The 14,437-nt window shown below is 39.6% G+C and overlaps 3 protein-coding genes across 5 annotated transcripts; 1 reads left to right on the forward strand and 2 right to left on the reverse strand.

The window, feature by feature from the left end:
- The first annotated feature begins 1,433 nt into the window (after positions 1-1,433).
- Positions 1,434-6,354, forward strand: fgf1a (fibroblast growth factor 1a). The gene is made up of 3 exons (XM_074673370.1): positions 1,434-1,748; positions 2,218-2,321; positions 2,458-6,354. The coding sequence occupies exons 1-3, from the start codon at positions 1,583-1,585 to the stop codon at positions 2,647-2,649; spliced, it is 462 nt and encodes a 153-aa protein (XP_074529471.1). The 5' UTR covers positions 1,434-1,582; the 3' UTR covers positions 2,650-6,354.
- On the reverse strand, positions 3,374-10,390 carry ndfip1 (Nedd4 family interacting protein 1). The gene is made up of 8 exons (XM_074673369.1): positions 10,192-10,390; positions 9,089-9,182; positions 7,331-7,470; positions 7,114-7,201; positions 6,583-6,707; positions 6,392-6,458; positions 6,166-6,274; positions 3,374-4,939 (listed from the first exon to the last, which is right to left on the reverse strand). Exons 1-7 carry the CDS (start codon positions 10,225-10,227, stop codon positions 6,168-6,170), a joined length of 657 nt encoding a protein of 218 aa, XP_074529470.1. The 5' UTR covers positions 10,228-10,390; the 3' UTR covers positions 3,374-4,939; positions 6,166-6,167.
- Positions 10,391-11,203: 813 nt separating this feature from the next.
- gnpda1 (glucosamine-6-phosphate deaminase 1) lies at positions 11,204-14,375 on the reverse strand. Of its 3 annotated transcripts, none has more exons than XM_074673368.1 (7): positions 14,147-14,375; positions 13,105-13,235; positions 12,535-12,636; positions 12,257-12,439; positions 11,995-12,179; positions 11,581-11,755; positions 11,204-11,431 (listed from the first exon to the last, which is right to left on the reverse strand). In XM_074673368.1, exons 2-7 carry the CDS (start codon positions 13,226-13,228, stop codon positions 11,382-11,384), a joined length of 819 nt encoding a protein of 272 aa, XP_074529469.1. In that variant the 5' UTR covers positions 13,229-13,235; positions 14,147-14,375; the 3' UTR covers positions 11,204-11,381. The 3 variants fall into 3 exon arrangements, with proteins under 3 accessions (XP_074529469.1, XP_074529468.1, XP_074529467.1); XM_074673367.1 differs by lacking the exon at positions 14,147-14,375 and adding an exon at positions 13,476-13,620; XM_074673366.1 differs by lacking the exon at positions 14,147-14,375 and adding an exon at positions 13,476-13,620 and having other exon boundaries at positions 11,205-11,431; positions 13,105-13,232.
- Between the last annotated feature and the right edge of the window lie 62 nt (positions 14,376-14,437).

The raw sequence follows: 14,437 nt of genomic DNA on the forward strand, positions 1-14,437 counted from the left end.
TGCTTTGTCACACTTATGTGAAGATACATATAAGCATACATTAGTCTTTAAAATTTTTATATGTTTGACTTATGAAGGTAAAAAAAAGAGAATTTCTGCTCAGCTTCACTTCCAAGGTGCCCAGAGAAGAATAAGAAGTCTAAGGTCTGAAGTTGCTAAAAAGATTTTGATTACAATGAAAACACTAATAACTGACTGCTGTCTTGGTGAAATAAGAATTGACCACTTATCATCAGTCTGGTAAATGTATCGATGACAGGTGGTAGATCTTTCTGAAGGGGTCACATTAGTTGAAATTAAAAACAGTTTTTCCTCTTTTGTATTTTGGTTTTAGACAGCCTATGCGTTCAAATGGAAGACTTTATCAAGGCCGGGGTTATTGTGACTTGTAAAAATGATAAGGCAGTTTCGATCCTGCTGGATGAGCGAGTTATGCCCCGACTTGCCCGTGGAGGGCGGAGCTTTGTACGGACAAGGTAAGCTCGTGCACCACCTTACTTTAAACAAACATGCAAATCGGCCATGATGATGAAAAGTGGGTTGTTTTGTTGTAGTGTATAGAAGCCTATTTCTGCCAGGAAAGGGTGGAATGGTTAAAAAGAAAAGAAAAAAGAAAATGATTTGATCAAAAATAATGACTCAGTATCTGATAATTACGACTTAAAATCTAATAACTGTCAGACACTGAGACATTATGACTTTTCTTTCTTTCTTTCTTTCTTTCTTTCTTTCTTTCTTTCTTTCTTTCTTTCCTGGAAGACACATGCTTCCATAAATGTGAGCTGAATGCACCTGCATGTAGAGGTTAATCTTTATTTCTACTGAGTGAAAATGCTGGTCGATGAAATGAGGCATGTTTTGATGTACAAGTGAATTAAAACGTAGAACCAAAACGTTTCTTTACTCCACTCTGCCTTGATAATAATTAATGGTTTTGTTAGATGATAATTTTTCAGTTACTGCTCCAGACATAAGTGAAGAAAAGTGATAAACAGATCTGTCTACCAGTAATGATGAATAACCAGCACTGGGCAGGTGTATCCTTGTAGGATGTACTGTATAGAAATTATGGACTGTTGTGTAGTTCTTTTAGTGTAGTTCACTTAGCTTTCAATATTTTAATAATTTAGTATTGCATTTCTAATGTCGTTGTGAAAGTATCCATGTAGTTGTATAGTAGACATAAATAGTAGGCTAGCTGTCTGTATGATGTACTTTATTTCATGGGGCATCTCTGTCTCCTGCCCACATGTAAATGAACTAGTTTCTGTGGGACAGCTGGGTGGCTGTACATGTCTCTATCAAAATCTAATGAAAGATATTTTCAAATTAAAAAAGGAAAAGAAGGGGGAGAGAGAACAAGATTTTGTGTCACATTAGTTAAAGACTGTCGTCACTGTTTACAATTTTCGCACTGAGGTTGGAGCGGGCACGCGCATCTGCCCGCCAGTGTAACCCGTCCACGCGCATGTAAACACCTGACCACTGCAGGAGAGACAGAGCCGGCTACATTTTGAAGCCAAAATCATCCTCTCCTCTTTCAACCTCCTGTTGATTCACAGTTGTTCTTCCTCTGAGCAGGATGACGGATGTAGCGACGTTTGTGTCCGAGGACCAAACGGCGGACGGCGGCCTGCGGCGGGACTTCAGGCGGCTGACTCGGCTGTACTGCATGAATGGCGGACATCACCTCCAAATCCTACCCGATGGGACGGTGCAGGGCCAGAGGGAGGACGGGGACGATCACAGTAAGCCAGCTGCAGCGCACTGCGCATTTTACATCCAGGTCAGACCTGCAGCATGCTGCGTTCACTTCCCTCCCTGCTGTAGGTGTGTCAGGTTCAGAGGCACACGAGTGGAATGAGTTAGGAAGCAGAGTGGAGAGATTAAAAGGGCGATCCCCAGCAGTAATGCTGCTTGAGGCCCACTTTTTAAATAAGGCTGATTTATTTACCGAAACAACAAGTATTGAACATTACACATTAAAAAGTCAGTGTCTGAACTGTATAGGCAAAATGTTTTACTGTCAGTCCTATTGAAGCCTTACCTGCATCTAAAGCACCAGTATTTTAAATGTCTCCAGTCCAAAGAACAACAAAAAAGCTCTAAAAGTCATAGTCACTCATGATTTAAAAATCCTTATATTTCACTTTTACCAGTGACAGTATCGAAAGTTTTCAGTCACTGCCTTGTTGTCGCACTTTTTCGTCCTTTCAGTTGTATTAAAGCTCACAGCAGTCGACATTGGTGTTGTGATCATCCAAGGAACAGAAGCTGGACGATATTTGGCCATGAGTGATGAGGGACGCTTGCATAGTTCAGTGAGTATCTGCAGCACACCTGCTGACTTGTGTGACACTAAAGGTTACATACATATCGATTGTAAACACTCATTATACTCACCATCAAACAGCCTTGATGAGCCTCAGTTACATCACTTGCTTTGTTTTCTCTCAGCCCACAGTGACAGATGAATGCTACTTCCTGGAGAAGCTGGAGGAGAATCACTACAACACGTATCGATCTCAGAAGTATCAGGAGGAGAACTGGTACGTAGCCCTGAAAAAGAACGGGAAACCTAAACTGGGTCCAAGGACTCATATTGGACAGAAGGCCATCTTCTTTCTGCCCCGGCAGCTGAACGAGTGAAGACGCACAGGCCTCGGCTGGCATGTGAAGCGGCTGCAGAATGGGTTTGTTTTTACAGAAAAAAAAAACAGTGAGGCATTATAACGGCCGATGGAGTGCTCATTGTTGTTATTCAGAAAGAGACCAGCTGCTGTTTCATCCTAGTATTTATCTGTAACCAAAGACTAACGCATCAGGGCTGAAAGACAGAGCATGGCATCTTTTGTACACTAACACATCATCCCATTTGATCTGGTGACAGGTCTTATTTTACCTTTGCCTTACAGTATAAAAAGGACAGCTGAGCTCAACCTGTGGTGATTTCTTGGAATAAAGAAATAAATGGCCAGTGAAACACAATGATGTGATAAATCATCTAGTATAGCATTAGTATATTTGAAGTCACTTAAGTTAAGGATGTAACAGGTGTAAAAACACATGTAATAACATATGACGCAGCACTATGGTGGCCTGGTTTAAGGTTACGAGCTCAGAGTCCTCTCTGATTTGATGTCTGTAATCTGTGCTTTGCTGTGAAGTAATGCCACGAGCAGCTTAAGCCTCTTGCTGCTCTGCCTGTGCCTCTGAAAATTACAAAGTTACACTGAGCTGCCACATGGTGTCATCAATGCGTGAAACCTTAAAGGTGTCGATCTTTTGAATTTCACGTGCCATAACCCCCTGACAGCCGTGAAGAGTATTCATCATGTGTGCACAGCAGTTAATAATCCAGACGACTCAGACATGAGGCATTCAAAGTGACATTTATTTAACACTAAACATTCTCTGTACAGTTTCATATCAACAAAAACCCCAGGGTCAGCTCTACGTCACATAGAAAGAAGCGTAATGAGTCTGTATCAAAGCCATGGCGAATGTATGGAGTTAACTGATAAGGCAAACAGTTCAGTTTGCAGGACCAGACTCAAATCCAGAAGAAATTCTTCCACTGATAACAGAAGTTAAATAAAACAACTGCTGTTTATTCCTCGGCAGAACACAAAACTAAATCCTGCACCACTGCATCATTCATTCCTGGTTAAATATGTCTGTGTCTTGAAGTTATGATGGGAACATCCTCCCAGTTTTATTGGTTATGTTTCTACAAGTGCACCTGCAGACAACATTCTTTGATATAGATTTTATACCCCACTCAGAACAGCTAACATCTTACACCTCATGAATCATCAATTAAATCTAAGGGCAACAATCCCACCTGAAAATGGAATCTGAGTTATTTTTATGCTCTTAGATAACTTGATCCAAACATCTGAGAGAGATGATTAACAGCTGAAATCTAGACAGCAGAGAGTCTCCTCTCTAATCGCAGAGGATGAGACTCCACTGACTCACTGCAGAGTCATGGAAAGGTCACGCTCTTGCATCCACATGAGCTTTTTGAGGATATGAACCAGAAAATTTGCTCATATATGCAGAAAAAAAAATCATCAGGGTGGCTGTCATGCCCCAAACTTAGGCGTCCCACCCTGTCAGCTGACCTGCTCTGAGGTTTGACATTTATGACCATCTACCTCCTGGATCATCAAAGATCATATTTATGAAACAAAATTCATACTCCAGGGTGGAGAATTACCTGATTTAATGTACATCAAAACATTTAACAGGCAAAAATCATAACGTCTGACACACTGATGTCATTTTGGAGCACTCCACTGACACACAGTTTAAATTACAAGCATGTATGTTTCGTTATGATGCTGCCCAAACAGATCTCAACTGCAGCAGCAGCCAACACTGCCCCCTCCTGGCTGAAAAGAAGGGCAACACTACTTAAAGCCAACAGGTGAGAGAAAGAAGTGAATATCTGTGTACCAGCATTTACAGCCTAACAGCTCGCGTTTAGAGTGTAAAAACAGCCTCGAATGGTCACAATAAATCCAGGACGTGAAATTAGTGCAGAGTACTAAGATTGTTGCATGCTACGGCAAAACTACCAAAGTGTGTATTCGTTAAAACCTGCTGGCTTCAAGTGTCACCAACATGAGACTCTCCCTGCGATGAGGGCAGATGCATGCTTGTACGCTACCACCAAATGATATAAGGCAATACTTACACGTTACAGACAGAAATGTAAATAGCACTTAACATTCGCCACTAATGAGTACATTAAGGTACTATTACTGTTAACCATTTTCCATTAATAAAGTTTCAAAACAAAATAAAAACAGGTGATATAAGTCCTGAATATATTATCAACACTTGTCTTTATCTATGACTCCACTGTCCAATTTCTTGTTAGATGTCTTCATTTTAAACTTTTGTGTTGTCCAGTTCTTCAACATCAAAGGTCCTGAATCAAAGTCAAGAGAAGACGTACACATTAAATCAGAAGCATTGGCTTTAAGATGTGTGGAATGATCTGTCAGTGATCATGTGTCGGAACAAACGTGGCACTGAGTGGTTAATCTGTGCATCATTTCTAGACACTACAGTGCAGCCGAATGATCAAAGGGCTACGGTCGGAGTCAAACCCAATACTGCTTGCACTTCAACTCCTGAGCTAAACCAGCTCTTCTATATCTGTACCAAGGTTGTAATAGTTAACTAAAACGAAACTAAAAACGAAAACTAAAATTTAAAATACATTGCAGTTAACTTAAACTAATAAAAACTAGAAAAGAAAACAAAAACGATAAGTAAACTAAAACTGTATCTTGTGTTCACAAAACTAACTGAAACTAACTAAAATTAAAGACAAAATTCCCTTAGTTATAGTTTTTGACAATATTAATAGCCTTTAGGATTTAGATCAATCCGACACATTTTCCCAACCAATTTTAGACAGTTTCAGGCTGTTGTCAGTGCTGTACAGCACCATCATAGCGGCGTATAGGGACATGCTTGTTTACTGCACTGACTGGCTGTGCTCTGTGCTGCAACGAAACGTAGTGGAGCAATGAATCAGAGCATCTGTAATAATTTAATTGTTACAGAGTCCAAGTTTTTATTGTATTTGAGTCTGCCTTTATTGTTACAGAGTCCAAGTTTTTATTTATTGAAGCTCATATTATATTGGGTTTTTTCTATAATTTATGTCAACATTATTTTATAAAATTTATGCTTATATTTTTTATACTAAGTTTATATTATTTTCATGTGTTAAAGGCAGCAGCCAATAGTTCAGTATCAGCATTGACTGAGCAGTGAGCACTATGTTGGACTTGAAAATAAACAGTATGACAAAATATTTACTCTGACATTTTTGAATCCTGCACCTGGTTAATAAGGTATGAAAAAAGTAAAACTAAACTGAATCTAAACTAAAACTAAAACTAAACTAAAACTAAGGCTTGTTGCAAAAGTCAAAACTAAATAAAAACTAGAATGCCTGCTCTAAAACTAATTAAAACTAAACTGTAATGGAAAATAAAATGTCAAAACTAACTAAAACTAAACTATAATGACAAATCCAAAACTATTATAACCTTGATCTGTACTCATTTGTTTCAAGTTCTGTATGCGTGTAATGGTGTCCATTAACATGTTTATGACGGTGACTGGATTAATAAAACGTACCTCTAATAGATGAAGAGTACTCTTGTTCGGGGAAGAGTGGCGTAGGTGGGATCCGCCAGTTTACGCACTCTGGAGTAGTTAACAAAGCCTCTGATGAACAGCATGAAGCCTGTCAAAGAAAAAGATATAATGACATGGATTAAAATCATACAACATCAAATATTAAGTAAAGGGTCTGTCATCTAAAAATGTTTATGTTTTATTTTGTCTGTTTCCTTGCACTTACCCAGAGCCAGGAACACCCACCACAACCAGTACTGCCCGTCAAAGTAACCAGGGAAGTATGTAGAAAACTGGAAGATGATTGAGAGAATCATTGACACTCTGTTAGTCAAACACACAAAATGACTAATAACATGTGAATGCACGTCTCTGAACTGGACCAGTAGCAGTGAGTGTTCATGTAACAGCTCTTACCCGGACGATAAGAACCCATTTGATGAGTGACAGGCCGAAGCCGGAGATGGCTCCGTAGCGGCCGGCTGCTGATGTGGTCAAACAGAACGACAAGAAAAAGCCGATCCAGTTGAACAGGAATGCCACTGGTGATGGAAAAAAAGAAAAATGATAAAAATTGAATGGAAAAAAAACACATTTTATAAACACCACTGATGTGACTTTAAAAGCATCTTAACAAAGGCCATCTGTAGATTTTTAGCTGGCTGGGACATGTCCTCCTCTCACCTTTCTACTTCATTAGTTTTTCTGGTGAGTATCTTGGCGTTTGCAGCCTTTGAATATACACTAAATTCTAAAACAATTCTAAAGAGTCTCTACAAGAACAAGAATTCAACTTCTTCCATGATTACCTACAAGATTTTTTACTACAACATGGAAACCTTTCAATGGTCTTGTTACAAGCTCTATGTAAAAAAACTTCAGCGTATTTTACTCTCTGAGGGTTTTACTTCTATTGGTCTGATGTTAAATTTCTAGTCCAGCTCTTACTGAAGAAAGTGAGCATGAAGATGCCATCATTCCCTATTCGCAGCTGGTCGGCATCCTCAAAGTCATCCCTGGCAACGAAGTCGTCCTCCTGCACCAACAGAGAGAAATAACAGGTGTTCATTTCTTTTTTTATTCTGATTTTTGTTCCTGACTCTAACACAGAACATGACAAGTTCACATCAATAATGAGGCCTTTTTCTTGTTCGTTGAAGCGTACCGTGACTCTTCCAGTGACCAGGGGGACAGCTGCTTCTTCTTTGCTCCTCTCAGCTTCATCATAGGAGGGCAGAGTGGTGGCAACGCTGTACGACGGGGGGTTGGGGAATCTTCCTCCATCTTCCTTGTATTCAAAGAAAGCTGGAGGAAGGAGCAAAACCATTCAATGAACAATTCAATCAATTTTGTAATTAACCTTTAATTATGCTCATAGGTTCAGTTAGTATTGACCCCAATCAAAAGTGATTGAAAATTTATTGTGCAAAGTCTTGATGACTTTTGTATATTTTACTCAGCTTAGACAGTCTCTCAAACAGCAACAACAGTCTTGATTACATGTGGAAAACAAACACTTCTGACTCATCATGTTTGAATTGTTGAAAAAAGTGGATGACCTCTAAAATTTATCAAAGGAAACCAAGAGACACAAAACCAATGAAAACTCTTGTTCGATTTTTTCATATGTCTGCCTTAATTACAAGACAAAGAAGAAGAAGAAAAAGAAGAGAGCGGTGGTTGCTGTGCGTAAAATAATTGACATAATCGACATTGAAGTTTTGATAGTAAAGGTCGACATATAGAGGATCGTATCAGGATCTTATCAGCTCAAAGGTCAGCGCTGCTTCAGGGATTTCACTCTGGGAGGGGTTAGCAAGGACACATTTCAACCAGACCGCTAGATATCGCTAATTCTCCCGTTTCTACACACCACACCTTTAAGTGTTAACCCTCTGTTGTTTTGGGGGGAAAGTCATTCATGGGACTGCTCCATCTAACTACAATTACACTGAGGAAGACAGAACACAATTGTTTGGTTAATTTTCTGCTGCTTCATTGAAGAATTTTTTGTTAAATCTGTATCTAAAATGCAAACAGCAGAGCTTTATGTTAGTACTCAGCACATTTGAGCAGTTTGTTGCTGACAGGCAAAATCTACTTTCACTTCCTTCGACATGACAATCAGCAGCAGAGACTTAGGCAGGACAAAGTACAGCAGGAACAAAGACACTGGTAGTATGTTAGCCCATTACGGCTAATGTTCTGTCTGTTACAGGCTTAGACCTTATCTGGGTCGTTTGGCAGCTATCCAGAGTGCTTCTTTGTGTTGTCCAAACAGAAACTGCACTGAACCAGATCAATAGACTCACCCTGAGGAGCTCAAGGCAACACCCATTTATGCAATGTGTTGACCTTTGGCCTCATAAGAAGTGAGATAAGACACATCAGAGCTTTCTGAGCGCTGAGCACACAAGCCATTACTTCCAACATAAATCTTTCAGCAACTTTCAATACAGGACGAGTAAAAGCAATGATTGACTGATTATACACACCCGTTTAAAAAATACACCTTAGTACGCACAGCCTGGCAAGCATTTGCACTTCAACTCCTTGTGTCAGATTTCAGTAGTAAGTGTTTTCTTTTTACACATTTTTAACCTTTATCTGACAGTTGACATTATTTACTTGCAAAGTAGAGTAAGATTATAGACACAGCAACAAACAGTGATCTGAAATAAAGATTACAGCTTTGGGAGAGCGTTTATACTCAATATTAGTGTAACACTGTGAATAAAAAATGTTCTCCAAAGTTTTTCGCTTTAACTCATGTTGCCACAAGTTCACTCTCAGTACTCCAGCGTGCTACACTTCCACTTTCCATTCAGAATACGCATGCAGCAGCACTGGCTTCTTAAAGATTTAAATGTTTCTTTCATTTCACTCTTAGCTGTGTGAAACGGAGCAGTTGGTGGATCATCACCTGCGTTTGCTGCAGTGACGCTGCTGTAGGGTGGTGGTGCATCTTGGGCAGGGCCCTCCTGGGATGGCTGGGCGGGCTCCTCCTCATTAACCAGCTGAGAGAAAGTAAACAAAAACAACACGACTTGGGTCAAAGTGATGTGATACAACTCAGGAATTCTCAGCTGGCTTTGATCAAGGAAACAGTACTGGCATCTGATTATATTCATTATATCACGAGTTTATGTTTGGAAATGATAGACTTTCTATGTTAATATAGAGTTTCTAGATTAGCCAAACATCTGAAATGAATCTGAACAAAGAACATCATCTGTAGTCTCTTCTGTAAACTTATTATCTTAGGAATTTCCTGTTCACTACACAGTTTCTTTTAAACAGTTCAAAGAGAGGAGGCTATGAGAGGATGTTAGTCTCTTGGTTGGCACAGATATGCTTAATACGTAGGACAAGTAAAGCTACAACAAAAGTAGACTTAAGGTGAGATCACTGATAAACTTGCAATCATATCATTTACACACATGTTGTGCTTGATGCTGTGCAACAAGTGTCCATAGAAGACACATCTTTCTCTGTCTCTTTGAAACTCTCCACATACCACCTCTTATGGTAACACAGAGCTTTACTAAACATATTTACAGCTGCCCTCCCAGTTTAAACTACAAACATTGCACTTGTGATTTCATGTATTAGCTAACCAATTCAAACAAACTGGAAGTTGCATCGTCATAATAGTATATCTATCTTTAACATCCTATAAACTGCTGTCTGGCTTGTCATTAGTCTACAAAGGGTATTTAAAGAGCATATCCGGGCCACAGACTCTGGCTAACCTCACAAGTTTTCTGGTTAGCAAGTCAATGAAAATATCACATTGGCTGTCATACGGTATAAGTAACAAAAATGCCTCTTGGCATGAACATGCATTTTAATGACGTGTATTCGGTTTGATATAAGCTTAGAGTATTTTTCTTAAACTCAGACCCAGCCGTAAACAAACCTCTGTAGAGTTCGTTGTCTCCCCTCACTGACAGGCTTATGTTGACTCGGCTGTAGCTAATGCTAGCTCTCAGCTACGTTTTCCTGTTCCAGCAAACTGTTACGTACCTCTTGATATCTGATGTTACTGTTTTGTTCTGCCATTGTGGCGGAGGAGTGAGATATCTGTGACGTCTTCCTCCCTTTTCAGTTGTAACGGTGCGTTTTACAGGGAATTTCGCCAAAGAGGTATAAGAAATACTGTTGCCTACTTGTCGGCCATCTCCTTCCTTCTCCACCTCCCGACGCCCAGACAGCAGCAGGATCCTGTGCTGCCTTCAAAGGCTGTTGGAATTTCTGAATGTTTTATACATACACTCGAATTAAAGAAGAAAAAGACACTTACATGGACAATCATCACACATTAACTTTGAAATTGTGTACACTGGGCGCTATGAATATTCAAAGTAGCAATTCATATTCATATGACAGTTTTTCCAGTGCTAATTTTGAACCTCTCAATACGTTTTATGTTCATAAAGCTCTTTGGTGTGATAAACACCTGTTCTGTACGAAAAAGTATGATGTGTTTAAAAACTATTATTAAAAAAATGTATCTATTAAATCTAAAGGTAATGAAATAAGTCTGTTTCAGTGCAAATGCAGGCTATACAACATAAATATTTGCCAAGGGATTCATTATTTTTCAACCTCGACCTCACAGTTGCTTTCAACTACTACAACACAATAATAAAACTGCATCTGTATCATCCTGTTCAGTAGGCAGTATTTTTGAAATTGCTGGAAGAAGTGCACAATATAAGACATCCCTCAGCTATAGAAAGCTTTAAGTACTTGCAAGTTGTACATTAAAGTAGAGTGATGATGGTATAGTAAATTCAATCTGAATGTGAATTATTTCTCTTAAACCAACTACCCACCCACTCTCTTAAAAGAGTATGCAATTTGAAAATTATCTCCAGCAAGTTTGCATATAAAAATTTACAAGGATCACTTAAAGGCAACACTAGTTGTTCCGTATTGTCATGTGACAGGAGGTACATAATGTCTTCTTCAGCACCATCCCAAACCACACACAGACAAAGAAAGATATACAAATTGAAAGGACTTTATTACAAAGAACAAACGAAAGGCAAAGCTGTACAGTCACATGAAAACCTATAAGGCATACAGCACCTGATTATTACACGAGTATTAGTGGAAGTTAACACCAAGCGCTGCCTGATGTTCTACAATCTCTCTCCAAAAGAAAAATAACTGGAGTGAATTTTAAAAACCATCCACAAAGCTTGATCTCCTCAGTTCGTCTTAGGTGGCTCCACAAGCTTGTTGTGCACATGCATCATCCCTATAAGAAGGACAAAAAAATCAGCATTTTTAGCTCACTTTGAATTGTGTCTGTTCTAAAAACATTTGTGCTTGATGCTGCCATGGCTGGCAGTTTTTCTATATGAACTGGAATAATTCAAGCATTTGAAATTTTTTGATTCATCTCACCTTTGAAGTACTTTACAGTTTTGACGCGCAGTTCTAGGGTGGCGTCTTCGTCACAAACAAAAACAGTCTGTGGATGCTGCTGGAATGCTGACACTGTCCACATGTGATTCACACCTTCCTCTATGGCTTTGTACAAAGCAAATGCCTTGTGTGCTCCAGTGATCAGAATCATGACCTGAGAAGAAATTGGAAACATGACCTTTGGTCTGAGCAGGCACAACCTGCAAATGGTGCTTTATGTTGAGTCATGGAGACAGATCATTGAGCAATAGAGTGTTCCGCAACTTAAAGTTCGAAGAGAAAATAATTTACCCTTAACTGAGCTGTATTTGACATTTTGGACAAAATAAGCAACAGGAATCAGACCTTAAGCACCAACAAAACAACAAGTTGATGTTTATCTAGCCCTCTAACCTCTTTTGCATCCATGACAGTGCCCACTCCCACTGTCAGAGCCATTGTGGGGACCTTTGAGAGATCACCATCAAAGAACCGAGCATTAGCTATGATTGTGTCCTTTGCCAGGGTCTTCACTCTGGTTCTGGAAGCCAGGCTTGAACCAGGCTCATTGAAGGCAATGTGGCCATCTGGTCCAATACCTATTGGACAGGAGGATCTGAATTTGTGATTGTTACAAAAACAATGACAGGGAGGATTTCTTGTTAGCATGTAATACCTCCAACAAACAGCTCAATCCCCCCTGCTGCGCTTATCTTTTCCTCAAAGGCATCACACTCCGCTTGCAGGTCAGCAGCATTGCCATCTAAGATGTGGGTATTCTCTGCTTTGATGTCTATGTGCTTGAAGAAGTTATTCCACATGAAGGAGTGGTAGCTCTCTGGGTGATCTCTGGGAAGCCCTAAACAAGATAATATCACAGCTCATTTTGAATGAATACTGCTTTCCTTACTGCCTTACAATTTCATGTGGTGAGACAGAATGGTAAAAACTTACCTACATACTCATCCATGTTGAATGTTTTCACATACTGGAATGAAATCTCTCCATTTTTGTAGAACTCAATCAGTTTTTTGTAACATCCGAGGGGGGTGCTTCCTAAAGACAGGCAAGTGCTTACAAAGCAAGTATTGTGGGTTTGTCCATTTCAGGAAAGTTCATCTTCATAATGCACTTATTACTCCATTGAATCATTAATCATCTCTGAAAGGTAACGTATCAAACATGCCCTGGCCATTGTATGTTGTCAGCAGCATATAGCAGGAAAGGACAAGCTAACAATTTACACAGTTCTTCTTAATAAATACATCAAAATTTAGAAGTGCACAACTGTGATTGTGTCTTTGCCAGTCAAGTCCCTTTGTTTCAAGTGGGAAGTCAACTACACGTAAAAGACCTCTTCATTTTGGAATTATAGCCATTAGGTGGCCTTTGTAACTCGATTTTTGTTTTTTATCCTGTATCAACAGATGTGTAGAGATAATGCTGACTATATCAAAGTTGAACACGTATCTTCAACACTAAGTTCGAAAGTAAAACGAACACACGATGAGCCCCTCTACTTACCTGTCGGGAGGCCCAGGGTGAAATACTTTTCTGGACCCGGTTTGAACAGTAAAATCTTGTTTTTAATGTACTTTGCAGCCCACTCGCTTGCCAGATCGTAGTCATTGAGAATGATAAGCTTCATCGTCCTGCTGGAAAAAAAAAACACAGGGATAGAGAAAACCTGTTCCTTAAAAAAAAAATAACTCGGCCTCGAAGGAGTTCAGAACAAAACACGCCTTAACCAGACTTTACACCCATCAAGGGAACTATGACATCCTAGAACCGTAAATTAAGGTTCAGGTTGTTACCGTGCATACATATCGGTGGAACAAGCTGGCAAACGACGGCATCAACTTTGACACAACCATGCGGTTCAACACAAACTTTACCTGAAGCATCAGCGTCGTGGTGAGATCCAAAGACGATAGTTACAGCACGCACGTAAACCCTTAAAGTGTCTGTAGCTTTTATTTGCAGCAGACGGGATATGAATGGATCATGTGACTCCTGCTGTTGGGTGATAACAGCGCTCGCAGCGGAGGAGATGTTTACTAAACCACCATCCTTGCTAATGTTAGCTTTTATGCTAAGTTAGCGAGAATGACTTGGGAAGTTGAGTCTCCAAGCCCATGGGTGCTATCTAGACGCTCACAATGCAGTTGTAAATATGGATAATAGCTTTTAAAAAAACTTTAGAAACTGGGAGTAGACACAATTAAATGATTTATTCACTGATAGAGGCTAGCTCAGTTAGCCGTTCGCAGCGGTTGCTAGGCGACATGAAAGACACAACTAACATGTCCAATGTAGCAGTAACTTGGTTAATTGTCATAATTGCGCGACATTTCACTCACATCTTTCTATTATTCAACTACCAACTATTTAAATAGAGGATATTTGCCTTAGAATAATTCCATGCCATCATGAAAACCAATAAATCAGCTACATGCGTAGAGCTCCTATTAGTTTATAAAAGGTTACGAAACTAAACTTAATATTCATGTCTCTTTGTGACCTACTTAACTATGCAACACTACCAAAAGGAAGATTGATTATTTACCTATACCGGCAGTTGTTTCTTCAAGCCTAAATCTGCTGTCGTTGGGTTGGTGATGGATAGAAACAGCTTTTTCTTCACATCGTTCACAAATGCCAGATGCTTTCGACAGAAGCGTGCGGGCTAGGCTTATTGTTTACAACAGAAAACCAAACTCGTATAGTAAAAAAACAAAGAGATATGAGGTACCACCACATGCAAAACTCGTCACTGACTAGAGAGGTTCCTCACACTAGGTGCCCTAACTTTCATGACAGGTGTGTTCACAGCAGCTCCATCCCCATCAGCTTGACA

The sequence above is a fragment of the Halichoeres trimaculatus genome, unplaced genomic scaffold (genome assembly GCF_033239565.1).
Source record: "Halichoeres trimaculatus isolate MK-OKI-2021-1 unplaced genomic scaffold, fHalTri1.1 fHalTri1_scaffold_7, whole genome shotgun sequence".
Classification (NCBI taxonomy): domain Eukaryota; kingdom Metazoa; phylum Chordata; class Actinopteri; order Labriformes; family Labridae; genus Halichoeres; species Halichoeres trimaculatus.

What these genes read in the sequence shown, in the direction of transcription:
- fgf1a (XM_074673370.1), top strand. Translation starts at nt 1,583, where the DNA reads ATGACGGATGTAGCGACGTTTGTGTCCGAGGACCAAACGGCGGACGGC. An exon ending in GGAGGACGGGGACGATCACA is followed by an intron (nt 1,749 to 2,217) that starts GTAAGCCAGCTG and finishes TCGTCCTTTCAG; the next exon opens with TTGTATTAAAGCTCACAGCA. An exon ending in AGGGACGCTTGCATAGTTCA is followed by an intron (nt 2,322 to 2,457) that starts GTGAGTATCTGC and finishes GTTTTCTCTCAG; the next exon opens with CCCACAGTGACAGATGAATG.
- ndfip1 (XM_074673369.1), bottom strand. Translation starts at nt 10,227, where the DNA reads ATGGCAGAACAAAACAGTAACATCAGATATCAAGAG. An exon ending in GTAACATCAGATATCAAGAG is followed by an intron (nt 9,183 to 10,191) that starts GTACGTAACAGT and finishes ACTTTCTCTCAG; the next exon opens with CTGGTTAATGAGGAGGAGCC. An exon ending in GTGGGTGTTCCTGGCTCTGG is followed by an intron (nt 6,275 to 6,391) that starts GTAAGTGCAAGG and finishes TTTCTTTGACAG; the next exon opens with GCTTCATGCTGTTCATCAGA.
- gnpda1 (XM_074673368.1), bottom strand. Translation starts at nt 13,228, where the DNA reads ATGAAGCTTATCATTCTCAATGACTACGATCTGGCAAGCGAGTGGGCT. An exon ending in CAACATGGATGAGTATGTAG is followed by an intron (nt 12,440 to 12,534) that starts GTAAGTTTTTAC and finishes TATCTTGTTTAG; the next exon opens with GGCTTCCCAGAGATCACCCA. An exon ending in GATTGAGCTGTTTGTTGGAG is followed by an intron (nt 12,180 to 12,256) that starts GTATTACATGCT and finishes CCTGTCCAATAG; the next exon opens with GTATTGGACCAGATGGCCAC.